General features: G+C 42.9%; 1 protein-coding gene across 2 annotated transcripts in view; it reads right to left on the reverse strand.

Moving 5' to 3' along the window:
* The window catches only part of srl (sarcalumenin), a 109,068-nt gene extending 102,033 nt beyond the window's left edge, over positions 1–7,035 (reverse strand). For both annotated transcript variants that reach the window (XM_073060090.1, XM_073060088.1), the window contains exon 1: positions 6,954–7,035. In XM_073060090.1, the coding sequence (XP_072916191.1) occupies positions 6,954–7,011 (58 nt within the window). In that variant the 5' untranslated portion in view covers positions 7,012–7,035. The remainder of the gene's footprint in view (positions 1–6,953) is intronic.
* Positions 7,036–21,040: the final 14,005 nt, after the last annotated feature.

Genomic DNA, 21,040 nt, shown 5'->3' on the forward strand with positions numbered 1-21,040 from the left:
GGAGTAGAGCAGGAGTGGGGACAGGAGCCCATGGCAATACAAAACCACAGACTGACAACGAGGGGGAAAGACACAAAAAGACAGAGTTTGACTGGAGGTACTGACAGATGTAGTCCTTCTGGTCCAGGTGACTTATCCACCTAAAGACCTTTCAATTTGCCTAGCACTTTTTCCTTTGTAATAGCAATGGCACCCACTCCTGCTCCCTGACATTCACAACCTCTGGTGCACTGGTAGTGTCTTCCACAGTGAAGATTGAGGAAAATACTTATTATGTTCATCTGCCATTTTTTTGTCCCCCAGTACTACCTCACTAGCATCATTTTCCAGTGGTCCAATATCAACTCTCACCTCCCTTTCACTGTTTATGTAACTGAAAAAAGTTTTCGTATCCTGCTTTATATTATTGGCTAATTTGCCTTCATATTTTATCTTTTCCCTTTTTATGGCTTATTTATTTGCCTTTTGTTGGATTTTAAAAACTTCCCAATCTTCCAGCTTCCCATTCACTTTTGCTACATTATATGCCCTTTCCTTGGCTTTTATGCTGTCCTTAACTTTCTGTGTCAGCCATAGTTGCCTACCCCTGCCATTTGAAAACAACTTCTTTGGGTCATATCTATCCTGCATCTTGTGAAATATTTCCAGAAACTTCATCCACCTCTGCTCAGCTGCCAAACCCACCAAGTATCCCCCTCCAATCCACTTAGGTAAGCTCCTCTCTCATGCCTATGTAATTCCCTTTATTCCATTGCAATACTGATGCATGTCAGTAATGCTTCTCCCTCTCAAATTACAGTATGAATTCAATCATAAGATGATCACTATCTCCAAAGGGTTCCTTTACCTTAAACTTGCTAATAAAATCTGGGTTATTACACAGCACCCAATCTAAGATAGCCTTTCCCTGAGTAGAGCACAAGCTGCTCTAAAAAGCCATTACATAGGCATTTAACAAATTCTCTCTCTTGCGATCTGACACCAACCTGATTTTCCCAATCCCCTTGTATATCGAAGTCCCCATTACAATTGTGACATTACCCATATTACGTGCCCTTTCCAGCTCTCTTTGCAGTCTCAACCCCACATCTTGGCTACTATTTGGAAGCCTAAATATGATCCCCATAATTTTTTTACCCTTGCAGTTTCTTAACTCCACCCACAAAGATTCAACATTCTCTGACACTATGTTACCTTTCTCTAAAGATGTAATTCCATCTCTTACCATCAGAGCCACACCAACTATGCCTTCCTGCATGTCCTTTCGATATAACAAATATCCTTTGATATTTAGCACCCAACTATGACCTTCTTTCAGCCTTGACTCAGTGATGACCACAACGTCATATTAACCAATCTCTAATTGTGCTATGAATTCATCCACCTTATTCTGAATACTATGAGCATTTAAATACAGTGCCTTCAATCTTGCATTCCTTGCCCTTTTGAGTTTTGCCTCTGTGTTACAATTTAACTCTTTGCACTGTCTGCATTTGTGTCTGATCTTTGAGTTGTCCTTCCTTACATTCATATTACACCCATTATATACTTGTAAACCTGCTGGCTCATCCTCAGTTCTATTATCCTGGTTCCCATCCCCCTGCCATATTAGTTTAAACCACTCCCAACAGCTCTAGCAAACCTGCCCACAAGGATATTGGTTTCCCCTCAGATTCGTACAAGTCGAATCTGGATTTGTATAAACATCATCAATACAGAGCTCCATACTTGTATGAGAATAATCTCAGAAGCCCTAAAATCCACACCTGTCCAATGGCTCCCAACAATGAGCAGAATTGCACCCCCGGAGAACTGTAGAAGAGTAGCTTATCCAAAATTTGTGTATTGGTAGAAGTGTATCCAAAATATGCCCAACAACATTCCAGTTCATAGACTCATCGTAAATACTCCTTCAACTTCCTGACTCAAATCCCAAAAACCTTTCTACAACTTGATAGACCTCGACTTTTATGATGAATACACTGAATGGCGTCAGTACTGTCACAGCAACATGGCCCTCAGCAGAGATCTGATCAGTGACCCCAGCTCACTCCTCCCGGGGTTTACTATAGCTGCCAGAAGAAACTGGACTGCCACAAGTAGACTCAGAATTCGACATGCCAAAACAGTGCAAACACTACATCCATTGGGGCACCTGACAAACCCTAGCTTGCCCTTGCAGTGCCCCAACCCAGGACGTCTTCCACCTGGTCCAAACATGCCCTCTCACCAAGATCCAAGACTGCTTTGCCATGGTCCGTTGATGTGGCCACAAGCTGGAGGGGTGGCTTGACAAAAACCAATCAGAAGCGTGAAGGACAGAACACCCGCCGTACGAAACAAGTCCAATCTATCTGCTTTTATCTCAGATTCAGGTTTAATATCACTGGCAGATGTAATGAAATTTATTGTTTTGCAGCAGCAGTACATAATAATAGTTAAAAAAACTATAAATTAAAATAAGAAATATATATTAAAATTAAATTAAATAAGTAGTGCAAAAAGAGAACAAAAATATAGTGAAGTAGTGTACATGGGGTCATTGTCTATACAGAAATCTGATGGTGGAAGGGAAGCAGCTGTTCCTAAAATGTTGACTGTGTGTCTTCTGGTTCCTGTAGCTCCTTGTCACTAGTAGCAATGAAAAGAGGACATGTCTTGGGTCTTAGGCGTCCTTAATGTCACATCTGTATAGATTGAATTCCAATGGAATGCCCACCTAAACAATCCTTTGATATTTTCTAGCAGTATGCAGATTTCTTTCTCACTGTCAACCACAATCTGCAAACAATCTAATCATAGATTCCACATTCAAATGAAAATCATTGATGTACATAGAACATTTCAGCACAGTACAGGTCCTTCAGCCCACAATGTTATGCCAACCCTTTAACCTGCTTTAAAATCAATCTAACCCTTCCCTGCCACGTAGCCCTTTTTTTTTCATCCATCTGCCTATCTATTAGTTTCTTAAGTGTTCCGAATGTATCTGTCTCTACCACCATCCCTGGCAGAGTGTTCCAGGCACCCAGCTCTCTCTGTGTAAAAAGCCTACCTCTGACATCCCCCCTATACTTTCCTTCAAGTATCTTAAAAAGTTGTTCCCGCTTGTATTAGCCATTTCCTCCCTGGGAAAAGAATCTGACTGTACACTCTTTCTATGCCTTGTATCATCTTGACACATCTTAAAAAGCAATGAGCCTATCACCAAGTCCTAAAAACAGAGATCCAAGCATCCCTTGATTTCAACCACTGAGTCAACCTTGCAAACATTCAGTCAAGTTAGTTAAGCACAATTTCCCTCCACACACCTATGGTGATGAGAATTGATTAATCTGAGCTTTTCTGAACAATGTACTACATGAGCATTCCTCCAGTCCATCAGCAGCAATAAACAAATATGACTGGTAAATGATGATCAGTGCATCTGTTACTTCTGCTCTTGCTTCTCTTAAAAGCACAAGACATTTTATCCAGACCTAATGATTATCATAAACATGACAAATCCTGCAGATGCTGAAAATCCAAAGCAACACAAATAAAATGCTAGAGGAACTCAGCAGATCAAGTAGCATCTATGGAAATGAAAGAACAGTCTACGTTTCGGGCTAAGACCCTTCTTCAGGGCTGGAAAGAAAAGGTGCAGAATTAAAAGGTGGGTGAAAGGGAAGGAAGATAGCTAGAAGGTGATAGTTGAAGCCAGGTGGGTAGGAAAACCAAAGGGCTGGAGAAGCAGGAATGTGATGGGAGAGGAGAGCGGGCCATAGGAGAAAGGGAAGGAGGAAAGCACCTGGGGGTGAATGATAGGCAGGTGAGAAGGGATAAGAGGCCAGAGTGGAAAACAGAAGAAGAAGGGAATGGAAGGGAATTTTTTTAACTGTTGGAAAAAATTAATGTTCATGCCACCAGGTTGGAGACTACCTAGACAGAATATAAGGTGTTGCTTCATCATTCTGAGGGTGGGCTCATCATGGAACCAGAGGGGGCCATGGACCAATATGTAGAAATGGGAATGATAATTGGAAGTCACTGGGAAGTTCCACTTTTAGCAGATGGAGTGGACATGCTTAACAAAGCGGCCCCTCAATTTATGACTGGTCTCACCAATGTATAGGAGGCTGCATTGGAAACACCAGACATAGTAGACAACCCCAGCAGATTCACAGGTGAAGTGTTGCCTCACCTGGAAGGACTGTTTGGGGCCCTGAATGGAGGTGAGGGTGGAGGTGATTGGGCAGGTGTAATGATTATCTGCTTTTAATAATACTAACAACTGATTAGTAACTGGGAAACATCAGAATCATATCATTGATAGAGCAAATAAAGAAGGTAAGAGAATTTTATATCCCAAACAAAGTGTTATGATATTGGATATCCAGCAGACAATGTGCTGGAAATGAAATTGATGATAGCTTTTAAAATATACGTGAATTGGGAAGTTGTCCTTAGAATTCCAGATAATATTATGAGGGGTATTATGATTATAATTATGAAAGGGTAAATGCAAGTGGGTTTTTTCCATTGAGGTTCAGTGAGACTAGAAACTAGAGGCCAAAGGTTAAGGGTGAAATGGTGAGATACTTAAGGGGAACCTGAGGAAGAGCTTCTTCACTCAGAGAGTGGTGAGAATGTGGAACGAGCTGCTGGCAGAAATGGTGGATGTGGTTTCAATTGCAGCATTTGTGAGAGGTTTGGATAAGTACATGATTGGGAGGGGCATGGAGCACTATGGTCTGAGTACAGGTTGATGGGACAAGGCAGAGTAATAGTTCAGGATGGAGTAGATGGGCTGAAGGGCCTATTTATGCTGTAGTGCTCTATAATTATGACTCTTTAAAGTCTATTGGATGGGGCTGGAAACAATGCTTGTTGGAGGCTAACTCTATTATTCATCCATGAGGCCAGTCACAACACAAGTTGTAAGATAGCTTTAATGAAACAGCTTATCAGAAGAAGGTTGTCAATAAAGGGTTAAAGAATTGTAGACTGATTGAAGTCTGATTTGTTTCAAATAGGGTCCATTCTGCAGATGAAAGGTTGAGGCCAAGTTGCAGGACACCATGTAACGAAGGGCACTACTGAATGGGAAAAAAGCCATCCAACAATGAAAGCTTCAATCGTGTTTATAGGCCTTGCATGAGGTGCATTTTAATGAATGACAAGGGCAATACTCAATCAATGAAGGCTGCATAAGTTGTGAAAGTATCTTTAGTAACTAGGACCTTCACCTGTGCCTACCTACTACTAAATAGTCCCCAAGTCTCAATACCACATGATATAAGGCAAGAAATACAACACAACACACATAACATGGAACTCAGCAGATCAGACAGCATCTATGGAGGGGAGGCTACTGATGAACCTTTCCAATTCTGATGAGGGGTCTCAGCCTGAACTGTCAACTGTTCCTTCCTCTCCATATTTGCAGCCTGACCTGCTGAGTTCCTCCAGCATTTTGTGGGTGTCTCTCTGGATTTCCAGCATCTACAGAAACTCTTGCATTTAAGAAATACAAGAGATGTTTCTACATAAATTTGCATTTAAGAAATACAAGCTGATGTTTCTACATAAATTTGGATAGTTTGGAGCCTTTAACTCAATCATTTGGTTTACACTTCATTAGTTTCCTGTATTATTGGAAATCAAAAGCTGTCAGTCTTACTTTAAAAACCAGGAACAGTACCAGACTGAGAAAGTGCATATTTTTGGAGGTGTGCCATTAAGCCAAGATCCCAAGCACTCTCCAAAGAGGAAGAATTTTCCTAGTGTTCTGACCAGCGTTTTATTGAACTTCCAAGAAAGTTCAATAAAATGGATTAGTGAGTTGTTATCATGTTACCGCTTGCAAGGTTTTATTGTGGAAAAAGTGGTTTCTGCTTTTGATATATTCAAAAGTGAGCAGACTACAAAAAAATTCTGTTGACTATTTGACCAAAATTCTAAGCCTAATGGAAATCTGTTCTTCCTTTCTTTAAGAGAAGGGCAGGTTGTGTGGTGTGGGTTACGTTGTCATTTTGGAAGAATGCAATTGAACGAAGCAGGTGTTGGGGATTTGGGGCTTCTAGCGTCAACTCTATTCAGTAACTCCCAAGACAATTGTATGGAGAAGGGTAAAGGGGAATGGTTTATAGCCAAGAATCCCTGGTAGTCAGTAGTTACAGGACTTCTCTAGTATGCTTGAGGGGACAATGCTAGATTCAATTGCTCAAATATCTCAATTCTCTTGAAAAATAAAAGATCTCCTTAAATGGTCAAAAAGATGGGATAAATCTCCTGTGTAACAGCACAGAGAGCCAACAACTGCTGCTGGCATAGCGAGGCAATGAGCCAGGGTTAGTGTCCAGTTACAAAGCCATTTCCATACTTAGTTCCTTTACACCAACCCTGAATATTCGAACATGAGCCACTGTAAAATTTCTAGATCAAATTAACCCAAGGGCACACAAGGGTATCTTATACAGATCCCTTTCCTCGCCCTCCTTCCATCAACTCTCCACAGAAGTCATTTTTATGTTTAATACAGAGAATTAAATTCCATTCCATGTATTCCAGAATGACAATTACTTTGAATAATCACTTGTTTTCTACTATCGCAAACTCTCACTCCATGACTTTGCAAACTGACACTCTTTGAAAGCCCAAAAATGGAGGACCCCAAACAAAAAGGGCTTTTCATTACCAAAACTTTAGCTCAGACTCCAATACCAAACTAAGCTTTGTCAATTTCAGCAACCCCTCACTGTATATATCTTTTATAGGAACAGTTGGTGGCAAGTAATAGCTGCAGCTGCTGCACTCTATTCCGTCGGTTAGCCTCTGATTCCAGGCAGTTCATTCAATTGAACTTTAATGTTCTTATCTTATACATAGCACGACATTGAGACATGGTTCTAAAACAAATTAAGTTAGCCTAGGTAACACTTGGCCAACCACCACTTAAAAAGAGGACCTACCTGCTGTCATAAAGACCAGAAGAGAGAGGAAGATACTGAATGAGACCAGTCCCTTCATTTTGACTGTCAGAAGCAACCTGCCAGCGAGCAGTAATATATAGAGGAGAAGGTCGGAGGTCAGAGGGTGACCTTAAAAGGAGGATTCAGAGGTCAGAAGTCGATGGTTACAATTGCCATTTGGTGACATCATTGGTTGTTTAATACTCTTTGCATAATGTATAAGCCAATACCGTAAAGCTTCATTGTGAGAGTTTGATAGTAAAACAATGTTCTACATTATTCAGCCTCAGAGTCTTAAGAACTCAGAAGATATGTTTTGTTTGAATGTATAATCCAAATCATTGTTTTAATTCATATTTTTTGAGAATCCCTAAGAATTGCATACATGCAAGGTTGCATTTAATGTGTAATTTTCCTGCATTAATCTATTTTAATCTATTTTCTTTTAAAACTGAAATATTTGTAACCCAAGATATTTTGATTCACTTTTAACTATCTCTTTTGTCTTGTCACTATACAGCTGATTTTTAAATTCATAGATAGATCCTTAGGTAGGTGCAGGCTAACTTAGATCACCACCCACTGTACTGAGATTAAAATAGAACACAGAACAAAGAACATTATAGCACAGTACAGGCCCTTTCGCGTCAATGTTTTACTGACTGTTTAGTTTACTCAAAGAAAAATGTAACCCTTCCCTCCTACATAGCCTCCATTTTTCTATCATCCATATGCCTACCTAAGAGTTTTTTAAATGCCTTAATGTATCTCCTTTTACCACCACTCCTGGCAGGGCATTCCATAAGGCCATAAGGTGTATTGTAGGAGCAGAATTATGCCACTTGGCCCATCAAACCTGCTCCGCCATTCCATTATGGCTGATTTATTGTCCCTCTCAGCCCCATTCTCCTGCCTCCTTTCCATAACACCTGTCAACCTCTGCTTTAAATTTATTCATTGACTTGGCCTCTACAGTGGTCAGTGACAGTAAGTTCTACAGATTCACCATCCTCTGGATAAAGAAATACTTTCTCATCTCTGGTTCTAAATGGATGTTCCTCTATTCTGAGGTTGTGCCCTCTAGTCCTAGACTCACCCACTATGCAGTCATAGAGTCATTGAAAAATACAGCATAGAAACAGGCCATTCAGTCCATCTAGTCCATGTTGAACCATTTAAATTGCCTACTCCCATCAACCTGCTCCAAAACCATATCCCTCCTTACCCCTCCCATCCATGTACCTTTCCAAACTTCTCTTAAACATTGAAATCAAGCTCGCATATACCACTTGTGGTGGCAGCTCGTTCTACACTCACAACCCTCTGAGTGAAGAAGTTTCTATTCATGTTCCCCTTAAACTTTGCACCTTTCAACCTTAACCCATGACCTCTAGTTGTAGTCCCACCCAAACTCAGTGGAAAAAGCCTATTTGCATTTACCCTATCTATACCCCTCATAATTTTGTCTACCCCTTATTGAATCTCCTCTCAATCCTTTGTGCTCTAAGAAATGAAGTCCTAACCTATTTAATCTTTCCTTATAACATAGGTCCCTCAGACCCAGCAATATCCTTGTAAATTTTTTCTGTACTCTTTCAACCTTACAGTTTTCCTGTAGATGGGTGACCAAAACTGAACACTATACTCCAAATTAGGCCTCACCAATGTCTTATACAACTCAACATAACATCCCATCTCCTGTACTCAGTATTTTGATTTATGAAGGCCAATGTGCCAAAAGCTTTCTTTACAACCCTATCTACCTGTGACAACACATTCAATGAATTATGGACCTCTATTCCCAGATCCCTCTGTTCTACTACACTCCTCACCTGCTGTTCACTATGTAAAACCTATCCTGGTTGGTTTTACCAAAGTGCAATACCTCACACTTGTCTGCATTAAATTCTATCTGCCATTTTTCAGCCCATTTTTCCAGCTGATCCCTCTGCAAGCCATGATAAGCTTCTTCGCTGTCCCCTACACCCCAAATCTCAGTATCATCCACAAATTTGCTGATCCATTTACCACATTATTGTCCAGATAATTGATACAGATGGCAAACAACAATGGACCCAGCATCAGTTCCTGTGGCACTCCACTAGCCACAGGCCTCGAGTCAGACAGGCAACCATCTACTACCACTCTCTGGCTTGTCCCACAAAGTCAATGTCTAATCCAATTTACGACCCCATCTTGAATGCCAGGTGACTGAAGTTCTCACCTATTCTATCAACCACTAATGTTGGACTTTGTCAAATGCCTCGCTAAAGTCCATGTAGACAATATCCACTGCCTTGCCTTCATCAACTTTCCTGATAACTTCCTCAAAAAAAACTGTAAAATATTGGTTAGATGTGACCTACTATGCACAAAGCCATGCTGACTATCCTTAATCAGTCCATGTCTATCCAAATACTTGTATATCTGGTCCCTTAGAATACCCTCCAATAACTTGCCCACAACTGATGTCAGACACACCAGCCTATAATTCCCTGGTTTATGTTTAGAGCCTTTCTTAAACAGCAAAACAACATTGGTTGTCCTCCAATCCTCCTGCACATCACCTGTCACTAAGGATGGTTTAAATATCTGGCCGGCTGTTGGTGCAATGGCATCAGCTCCGGACTCCGGAGTGAAGGCTCCCAAGTTCGAATCCAAGTCGGGCCACCCCTGAGCACGCTTCCCAACCGTGCCAGGTTGAGTGTCGAGCTAGCCACTTGGTGTCATAAAAAAAACAAAGGTCGAGTCAGGAACGTTCATATCGTGACCCAGTTAATCGGAAAGGAGACCAATCCTGACACCACATGCCAGACAAGAATGGCTGACTGTCTGGTGCGACACACTAAAAAAAAATTTAAATATCTCTGCTAGGGCCCCAGCAATTTCTGCACTTGTCTCCCGTAAAGTTGAAGAGAACACTTTGTCAGGCTCTAGGGATTTATCCACCCTGATTTGCCTCTGGACAGCAAAAACCTCCTTCTCAGTATTGGGTCCATGAAGTTGGTGCCACTTTGCCTCACTCCTGTCGTCTCTGTGTCCATCTCCTGAGTAAATACAGATGCAAAACAATTATTTAAGATTTCCCTTATTCTGATGTTCCAGAGGACCAACTTTGTCCCTTGCAATCCTTTTGCTCTTAACGTATCTGTGGAACCCCTGGGGATTCTCCTTCACTTTGGCTGCTAGGGCAACCTCATACCTTCTTTTAGCCTTTCTGATTTCTTTCTTAAGTGTTTGCTTGCATTTCTTATACTCCATAAGCACCCCATTTGCTCCTACCTGCCTTTACCTGCTATGTATCTTCATTTTTTTTTCTTAACCAGGGCCTCAATACCTGCTCCTGCCCCACCGAACTTGTATCTGCCTACCTGGACTCCATTTTGTCACTCATAGTTCAGTCCCTCCCCACCTATATCCAGGATACATCTCATGCCCTCCACGTCTTTGATAACTTCCAGTTCCCTGGTCCCGACCGCTTCATTTTCACTATGGATGTCCAATCCTTATACACTTCAATTCCCCATCAAGAAGGCCTCAAAGCCCTACGCTACTTGCTTGACAATAGACCTCACCAGTTCCCCAACACCACCATACTCCTCTGGTTGGCGGAACTGGTACTCACACTTAATAACTTCTCTTTTGGCTCTTCCCACTTTCTTTAGACCAAGGGTGTAGCTATGGGCACTTGCATGGGCCCCAGCTATGCCTGCCTCTTCATGGGTTATGTGGAACAGTCTATGCTCCAAATCTATACTGATACTGCTCCCCAACTTTTCCTTCGCTACATTGACGACTACATTGGTGCTGCTTCCTGCACCCATGCTGAGTTCATCAATTTCATCGACTTTGCCTCTTAACTTTCACCCAGCCCTCAAATTCACTTGGTCCATCTCGAACACTTCTCTCCCCTTTCTCGATCTCTTGGTCTCCATCTCTGGAGACAGACTGTCCACTGACATCTTCTATAAACCCACTGACTCTCATAAATACCTCGACTATACCTCTTCCCACCCTGCCAAATGTAAAAATGCTATTCCCTATTCCCAGTTCCTCTGTCTCCACCGCATCTGCTCCCAGGATGAGGCTTTCCATTCCAGGACATCTCAAATGTCCTCTTTCTTTAAGAATTGTGGTTTCCCTTCTGCCGTCATCAATGATGCCCTCACCCGCATCTCCTCCATTTCCCGCACTTCGGCCCTCACCCCATCCTCCCGTCTCCACAACAGGGACCGTGTTCCCCTTGTCCTCACCTACCACCCCACCAGCCTCCGGATCCAGCATATTATCCTCCGCAACTTCTGCCACCTTCAACAGGACCCCACCACTAAGCACATCTTTCCCTTTCTACCCCTCTCCATTTTTCGCAGGGATTGTTCCCTCCATGACTGCCTGGTCCACACGTCCCTCCCCACAGATCTCCCACCTGGTACTTATCCCTGCAAGTGTAAGTGCTACACCTGTCCCTACACCTCCTCTCTTACCACCATTCAGGGCCCCAAACAGTCCTTTCAGGTGAGGTAACACTTCACTTGTGAGTCTGTTGGGGTAATCTATTGCATCGGGTGCTCCTGGTCCACATCCTCTATATCGGTGAGACCCAACGCAGATTGGGGGACCGCTTCATCGAGCATCTCCGCTCCATCCACCACAACAGACAGGATCTCCTGGTTGTCACCCACTTCAACTCTGCTTCACATTCCCATTTGGATATGTCCATATATGGCCTCCTCTACTGCCATGATGAGGCCAAACTCAGGTTGGAGGAGCAACACCTCATATACCGTCTGGGTAGTCTCCAGCCCCTTGGTATGAACATCGAATTCTCCAACTTCTAGTAATTCCCTCCCTCTCCCTTCCCCCATCCCACTTTCACTCTGCCTCCTCTTCTAGCTGCCTATCACCTCTCTCATGATTTTATCTTCTTCTACTACCCATAGTGCTTTCCCCTTACATTCCTTCTTCACCTCTCCTACCTATCCCCTTCCCCCACCCCTTGACCTTTCCTCGTATTGGTTTTTCACCTGGCACCTACCAGCCTTCTCCTTCCCAACCTTCCCCCACCTTCTTTATAGGGCCTCTGCCCTCTCTTTCTTCAGTCCTGACGAAGGATCTCGGCCCGAAACGTTGACTGCTCGTTTCCACGGATGCTGCCCGACCTGCTGAGTTCCTCCAGCTTGTTTGTACGTGTTCCTCAATACCTTTTGACGGCCAAGGTTCACTACACTTATTAACTTTACCTTTTATTCTGACAGGCACGTACAAACTTTGTACTCTCAAAATTTCACTTTTGAAGGCCTCCTACTTACCACGTACACCTTTGCCAGAGAACAGCCTATCACAATCCACATTTGCCAGATCCGTTCTGATGTCATCATTTAGACTCTCAACCCACGGACCAGACCTGTGTTTTTGCATATTTACTTTGAAACTAATGGCATTGTGATCATTAGATGTAAAGTGTTCCCCTACACAAACTTTTGTTGCCTGCCCTGTTTCATTCCCTAATAGCAAATCAAACATCACATACTCTGTCATTGGGACTTATACATATAGATTAAAGAAACTTCCCTGAAACACATTTAAAAAACTCTGTCCCATCTAGTCCTTTTATAGTATTCCCAGTCAATATGTGGAAAGATAAAATCACCTACTATAACAACCTTATGTTTCTTACAACAATCTGTGATCTCTCTGAAAATTTGTTCCTTTGAATCCCTTGGACTGTTTGGTGTTCTGTAAATATAGCCCCATTAACGTGATCATACCTTACTTATTTCTCAGTTACACCCATAACACCTCAGTAGGCAATGCCACCAGCCTGCCCTGACTGAGCACTGCCTTGCTCTGACTAGTAACACCACCCCTCCTCCTTTAATCCCTCCCCCACTCTGTTGCGTCTAAAATGATGGAACCCCAGAATATTGAGCCGCCAGTCCTGCCCGCTCCTGCATCCAAGTCTCAATAATGGCTACTACTGTATATCATAATTCCAGGTGTTGATCCATGCCCTGAACTCATCCACTTTTCCTGCATTGAAATATACACAGCTCAGGGCACTAGTCACACCATGCCCAACCTTTTGATTCCTGACTTTGTGATCTTAACAACATCTGTCTCTACTACTTCTCTACTAACTGTTCTGGCACTCTGGTTCCCTTTACCCTCCAACTCTAGTTTAAACCCCACCATGCAGCACTAGTAAACCTTCCCACTAGGGTATTAGTTCCCTTCCAATTCAGGTGGAAACCATCTCTTCTGTACAGCTCCCACCTTCCCTGGAAGAGAGCACAAAGATCCAAATATCTTACACCCTCTCTCCTACACCAACTCCTTAGCTACATGTTAAACTTCCTATTTCTGACCTTACTAGCATGTGGCATGGGTAGCAGTCCTGAGATCAGTACCCTGGAGGTCCTGCCCTTTAACTGAGCATGTAACTCCCTTTGCAGAACCTTGTCACCCTTCCTACCTATGTTATTGGTTCCTCCATAGATTACAACCTCTGGCTGTTCCCCTTCCCGCTTAAGAAGGCTGAGGACTTGATCCAAGATGTCCCATACCATCTGGGAATATAGGAACATTCTCTCCACATTCTTTCAATATGTGATAGGTTTCAATGAGATATCCCCTCATTCTTCTAAATCCAGCAAATACAGGCTCAGAGCCTTCAAACGCTCCTCATCCATTAACATTTTCATCCCAGAATCATTCTTAAAGCTCCTCTGGACTTTCTCCAATGCCAGAACATCTTTTCTAAGATAAGTGACCAAAACTGCCCTTAAAGTGCAGTCTGACCAATGCCTTATAAAGCCTCAGCATTACATCCTTGCAAATTCTAGAAATGAATGCTAACATTGCATGTACCTCCCTTACCACCGGCTCAACCTGCAAGTTAACCTTTAGGGAATCCTGCACAAGGACCCCTTTGCACCTCTGATTTTTGAATTTTCTCCCCATTTAGAAAATAGTCTATGTCTTTCTTACTTCTACAAAGGTGCATGACCTTACACTTCCCTAAAATATACTCCATCTGCCACTTCATTGCCCAATCTCCCAATCTGCCCAAGTCCTTCTGCAGACTCCCTGCTTCCTCAACACTAACTGCCTCTCAACCTTCTTTGTATCATCTGCAAACTTGGCCACAAAGCTATCAATTTGATCATTTAAATCAGGGGTCACCAAACTTCTTTGCACTGCGGACTGGTTTAATACACTCAATTTTGTTTCCAGAAGGGTTTAACTAACGAATTTAATATTAAACACACAGCGCATATTTTCCTCACATGAATATAGTGATAAGTCAATTATAAGTCACTTGTAAGTCAAAAGCATCATAACATTTTAAGTAACGTTTGGATATTAAACACACAGTGCATATTTTCCTCGTATGAATATATAAAATCATTAACACACCAATATCGCTGAATCAGCGGGAGCCCTGGGCTTGTTTCCCTGCAACAAGATGGTCCCATCAAGGGGTGATGGGTTCCTTATGTTCAGTCTATTCCACAATTTAGTTTTCGTGGCTCTCAGCACTTGCTTCTGTCCCACTTGCTCACGTTTTTTCTGCTCAAAAAATTCAACGTGTTTGTCCTTAAGTGCAGGGTGCTTGGACTTAAGGTGCTGAAGCAGTTTTCATTGCCTCATTAGACAGCCTCCGGGCCCGAACTCCAGCCTACCACTCCCCCACCGCCAGACGCCTTGGCAGCTGGTCGTGGGTGGGGTGAGAGGACAAGTTAAGGGCTGGAGGTCCCCGTGCTGGGGATGCGACAGTCGCAGTCCGGAGAGCAAGGAGGAGTGCGACAGGGCGCGCACCCACCCCCCCCCCCCCCAACCCCGTAGGTAGGTAGGATCTATCAGCCGACAAAAGTTTGGCTCAAGGGATGACTTTCAGTAGATTGCAGGAGGTAGCTGCTCTGCTACTTACAAAACCCTGGGCCCAAATTAAATCATCTGCAAATTTTTTAGCATTGGATTCCCCACGAACATTCGGTGTGGTAAACAGGTTTAGAGGCAGCGCCCATCTGTCTGCGCTCCAGGCCAGTAGCAACGGCACTTCTTACCAGCCGCGTGAAGCGGCCAGTTACCCGAGGCCAACCAGTGATCACTGGTGCTAGGGTATCACTGCGTTTAGGCGACTGATGACCTCGCGTGCGTTCAAGTTCAACAGTGGGCGTGACAGGGAATGAGGAAATGTGCAGCTGACTCATATCGTTTCATATCGCAAAATCATATCATTTTCTCATGGCCCGGTAGCACATGCTTTGTGGCCCGGTACCGGTCCGCAGCCCAGTTCACAGTTATATTCACATATAATGTGAAAAAAGCAGTCCCAACACTGACTGCAGCAGAACATCAGCTGTCATCAGCAGCTAGGTGCCCTTTATTCTCATTTTTACCTCCTACCAGTCAGCCAATATTCTTTCTATCCATGCTAGTATTTTCCCTCTAATACCATGGTCTCTTAACTTATTAAGCAGCCTCATTTGTGGCACCTTGACAAAGGCCTTCTGAAAATCCAAGTACACAATATTTACCAATTCTCCTGCTTTTTATTCCATCAAAGAATTCCAACAGATTTGTCAGACAAGATTTCCCCTTAAGAAAACATGCAGACTTTGGCCTATTTTATCATGTGCCTCCAAGTACCCCAAAACTTCATCATTAATAATGGACTTCAACATCTTCTCAATCACTGAAGTCAGGGTAACTGGCCTATAATTTCCTTTCTTCTGCCTCCCTCAGTTCCTAAAGAAGGTAGTGACTTCTGCAATTTCCTACTCCTCCAGAACTATTCCAAAATCTGGTGATTCTTGAAAGATTATTACTAATGCCTCCACAATCTCTTTGGCCACCCCTTTCAGAACCTTGCAGTTTAGTCCATTTGGTCCAGATGATTTATTTACCTCTTTCAACCTTTCATCTTCCCAAGCACCTTCTCCTTAGTAATAGCAACTACATTCACTCCTGCCCCTGACACTCAAATTTCTGGCATACTGCCAGTGTCTTCCACAGTGAAGACCGACATACAATACTTCTTAGGTTCCTTCACCATTTTTTTGTCCCTCATTACAACCTCTCCAGCATCATTCTCCAGTGGTCCAATATCCACTCTTGCCTCCCTTTTATTCTTCATATATTTGAAAAAACTTATGGTATTCTCTTTCATATTATTGGCTAACTTACCTTTATATTTTATCTTTTCTCTCCTTATGGCTTTCTTAATTGCCTTCTACTGGTTTTTAAAAGCTGCCAAATCCTCTAACTTTGCACTAATTTTTGATATATTCATTGTAGGCATTCTACAAATTTCCTCTCCTGGGATCCAGCACCAATCTGATTTTCCCAATCTACCTGCGTAGTGAATCCCCCGTGACTATCGTAACATTGCCCTTATTACATGCCTTTTCTATTGCCCATTGAAATTTATATCCCACATGCTGGCTACTGTCTGGGGACCTGGTCATAACTCTTTTTACCCTTGCAGTTTCTTAGCTCTACTCACAAGGATTCTACATCTTCTGATCTCTCTTTCACTTCTTTCTAAAGATTTAATTTCATTTTTTACCAACAGAGCCATCCCACTCCCTCTGTCTAACCTTTCAGTACAAGGTGTATCCTTGGATGTTAAACTCCCCACTATGATCTTCTTTCAGCCTTGTCTCAGTGATGCCTGCAATGTCATACCTGCGATCTCTAACTGCATTACAAGATCATCTACCTTATTCTGTGTACTGTGTGCATTCAACTATAACACCTTCAGTCTTGTACTCATCACCTTTTTTGATTTTGCTCCCGTATTACACTTCAACTCAACCCACTGACTGGAATTTTCCTCTATTATCTGCTGTCCTTCCTCACAGTACCACTACACACTGTATCAACTTATATACCAAGTGTCCCATCCTCAGCCCTATCACTCTGGTTCCCATCCCCCTGCCAACTTAATTTAAATCCTCCCCAATAGCTCTAGCAAACCTGCCCACAAGGATATTGGTCCCGTCAGGTTCAGGTGTAATCCATCCTTTTTGTACAGGTCATACCTTTACCAGAAGATCCCAATAATCCAGAAATCTGAAACACTGCTTCCTGCACCACTTCCTCAGCCACTCATCCTATTCCTGCCCTGACTAGCACATGGTACCAGGAGTACTCCAGAGATTACTACCCTGGAGGTCCTGCTCTTCAGCCTCTTCTCTAACTCCCTATACTCACTGCACAAGATCTCTTCCCCCTTTCTACCTGTGTCATTGGTGCCAATGTACACCATGACCCCTGGCTGCCTTTTGAGAACCTTCTGCACTGTTCTGTATGCAGGACCCTAGCATCTGGGAGGCAACACACCATCCTGACTTCTCTTTTGTGATCATAAAATTTGCTGTCCATCCACTAGCTATTGAATCGCCTATCACTATCTTGACTTTACCCTTCTCAGAGCCAACCATAGTGCCACTGGCCTGGCTGTTGCTGCAGTGCCCTTAGAAATCATTTCTTCCAGCAGTATCTAAAGGGGTATACTTGTAGCTGAGGGGAATATCCAAAGGAAAACTCTGCTCTGACTGCTTATTTCCCCTTACTTCTCCTACTGGTCACCCATCTACTATCTGAAGCCTGTACTTTGGGTGTGACCATCTCAGTAAAAGACTCACCTATGAATTTTTTACTTCCAGTTCTGAGTGCATCCAGCTCCAGTTCCTTGGTTTTGTCAGAATTAGGCCATTTGGCCCATCGAGCCCAACATAAGTTCTAGCCTGCGCCTGTTCTCACCCAAGCCTGTTGAGCCAAAGCTTGACCACTCTAACACTGTTCACTCACACAGTGGCTGACCCAACAACAGCTGCTCCGCTCAAACCTTGATTCCCTTTATTGGTCCTTGCTAATTAATCTTGGTTACTAATAATCCAAGCCATCTCCTCCTCTACAGACATGGCCCGACAGGCCCCACCTGCTTTTTAAAACTAGCATGTAAAGACCCAAGGAACTGTCTCCTACTCACTCCACGATCTCCCATTCCACAGACAAGTCCCAACAGGCACCATTCACTTTTTTAAACTGGCAAGTCTACAAGGAACTGTCTACAACTCATTCCGTGATTCTATCTTCCCACCACTCTCTGTGTAAAGAACTTAACTCTGATATCTCCCCTATATTTTCCTCTGATCATCCCAAAATTATAACACCTTGCATTAGCCATTTTCACCATGGGAAAAAGACTCTGGCTGTCCACTCAATCTGTAGCTCATATTATCTTGTACTCCCCTATCAGGTCACCTCTCATTCTTTTTCTCTCCAAAGAAGAAAGCCTTAGTTCGCTCAATCTATCCTCAAAAGATATGCTCTCTAATCCAGACAGTATCCTGGTAAGTCTCCTCTGCACCCTCTCTAAAGCTTCCATATCCTTTCTACAAGTCTTTCTAATGCTGCCTTCTTTTCTTTGTCTAGTTTCAGTTTGCTCCACATGTCCCACTTTGTTTTCTATCTCTATTTTTCTATTAGGAAATTAGTTATAATATACATGTAACCCTCAGAGTCGCCAGCACATGTTTGTCTAGTGGAAAACAACTTCTGGCCCCACCAAACTGAGAAATCTTGTTTGTGTGGATGCTGTGTGATGCTGCCCAGTTACAAATCTGCACTGCAAAATATCAGACAGTACACCATATGCAATTAAATGATTGAACTTTATAAATCTTAATCTGAATAAAGGGTTAGTAAAGTAAGTAAAAAGAATAAGGGCCCATTTTAAGGAAAAAAGTCCAAAGTGCACGTTGGAGCTCACTGATATGGCTATTCATCAACCATTGACCTCCTCCGAGCATTGCTAGCCCTCGGGCCCTCACTCCTCCGTCCACTCCATCTGGTGGTCTTCCGACTCTTTCCATTTGTGTCCTCTCTCTCCATCGCTCCCCGACAAAAAGATCGTGAAAAACCCAGCTCCCAGACACACAAGAAAGAACAACGTATCTCCCCTGGATAGTATACATTCCAAAGTCCTGTTATCTCTAGCCAGAATCAAACATTGTTGCTACAGAGCAATGTAATCAAACATTACCTTAACAGTGGAACATTACATAAAAGCTATTATATTAGCCTTAGCAGTGAAACCTTAGTGTGTTACATACAGTAATAGATAAAAATGAGTAATGGTTGGAATCAGGTAGTTTATTTATTGGTTATTGGGCATGAATGGAAGTCTAGAATCAAGCTGAGCATTTTGTTCTTCACTTTCTGGATCTCAGTATCACTGACAAGACCAGTAACATTGCCCACCCCTTACTGTCTCTGGGTGAGGTGATGTTGAGCTGTTTTCTTCAACCAATGCAGTCCATTTGGTGAAGTTTCTGCTACAATGCTGTTGAATAGAGAGTTCTGGGATTTAGAGCCACTGCCAGTGGAGAGCGTGGATACATGCCGAGTTATTAGAAGTGTTTAACATGGTGAAAGATATAGATAAGGTGGATGGTAACAGTCTTTTCCCCAGGGAAGGGGACTCCAAAATTAGGGGGTATAGATTTAGGATGAGAAAAGATTTAAAAGGTACCCGAAAGGCAGCTTTTTCCACCCAGAAGGTGGTCCGTATATGGAGTGAGCTGCCAGAGGAAGTGATTGAGACAGGTATAATGGTAGCAGTTAAGAAGAACTTGGATAGGTACATGGAAGGGCAAGCATTGGAGAGATATGGGCCAAGTGGCTGAAAGGTCTGTATCCTGCTTTATTGCTCAATAGCTCTAATACTTCCAAGTCAGCATGGTGTGCAACATAGATGGTAATTTGCAGGCAGTGTTATCTCTTTGGATCTGCTCCCCTTGTCCTTATTTGTGGTAGAGCCTGTCAGTTGGGAGGTATTATCATCTTTTCAGCATTTCTTGCTGAACATGGTTGCAACTACTTCTATCTTTAGTATTCCCATGCTGGGTCTTGCCATTGTTGAGTATAAGAATGTCTTCAGAGTCTCCTCAGCCCTTGCACTGTTGAATTATCCACCAATTTTTGTGACTAGACATGGTTGTACTGCTGAGTTTCCACCTAACCACTGGCTCTAAGATCCCTTAGCTTCCTGACTTGCAATATTGACTGTTTATTCCTTTCCATAGATGCTGCCTGACCTGCTGAGCTCCTTCTGCATTTCATGTGTCATTTAGCTTCTGTCTGTTACATGCTGTTTTTGCTTTATCCTGTATTGCAGCAACATTAGGGTGAGACATTATTTCATACCTGCCTGGTACTTCTCTTGGCTAATCCTTCTGTTCTCCTCATCTCCTGACATGATTGTAATGATAGAATGAGGTATATACTGAGCTAGGAGTAGCAGGTTGTAGTAGTGTGCTCAGGATGGCCCACTCTGCTTCATGGATGCTCTGCTCCTTTTGAGCTGTCAAATCTATTTCAAGATTATCCTATTTAGCACAATTACAGTTACACTCAGCTTGATGGAGTTCTTCTTTGCTTCCACAAGGACAGTACAATGATCGCTTCTATTAAAGCTAGCGTTGGCAGATACATCTGTCACTGATAGGTTGGTGAGGATATCAGATAAGTTGTTTTATCAGACAAGCATCCTGGCTGCTACATCCTTCAGGAGTTTCAATTTGCTTTGTGGTGTTGCTACTAAGCCTCCCTTAGTGGTGGACATGGAGTCCCCACCTAGAGTCCATTCTGTGCCCTTTACACTTTCAGTTCTGTTTCCAAATATTGTTCAATATAAAGGAGCATTGATTTATCAGCTGGAGGGGTAATAGGAAGGGATTTGCTTGCCCATGTTTGACCTGAAGCCTTGAGACTCAATTGCTCAAAGTTAAGGATTCCAAAGGGTACAATGTCCTGCATGTACAGGACCCTGCCACTACCACTAGTGGATCTTCTCTGCTGGTGAGGTCTGGGATATTGTCTACAATGTGTTATTCTGTGAGTTTAACTGTCAGCCAGTTGCTTCACTAGTCTATGGGCCAGCTCTCCCAAGTTGGACATCATTTCCCAAGTTTTGTCAGAGCTTGGTGTCTAGACTGTTAGACCATAAGACAGAGGAGCAGAATTGGGCCATTTGGCCCATCATGTTTGCTCCTCCATTCTGTCAAGGCTGATTT

The sequence above is a fragment of the Hemitrygon akajei genome, chromosome 11, assembly GCF_048418815.1.
Source record: "Hemitrygon akajei chromosome 11, sHemAka1.3, whole genome shotgun sequence".
Lineage (NCBI taxonomy): Eukaryota > Metazoa > Chordata > Chondrichthyes > Myliobatiformes > Dasyatidae > Hemitrygon > Hemitrygon akajei.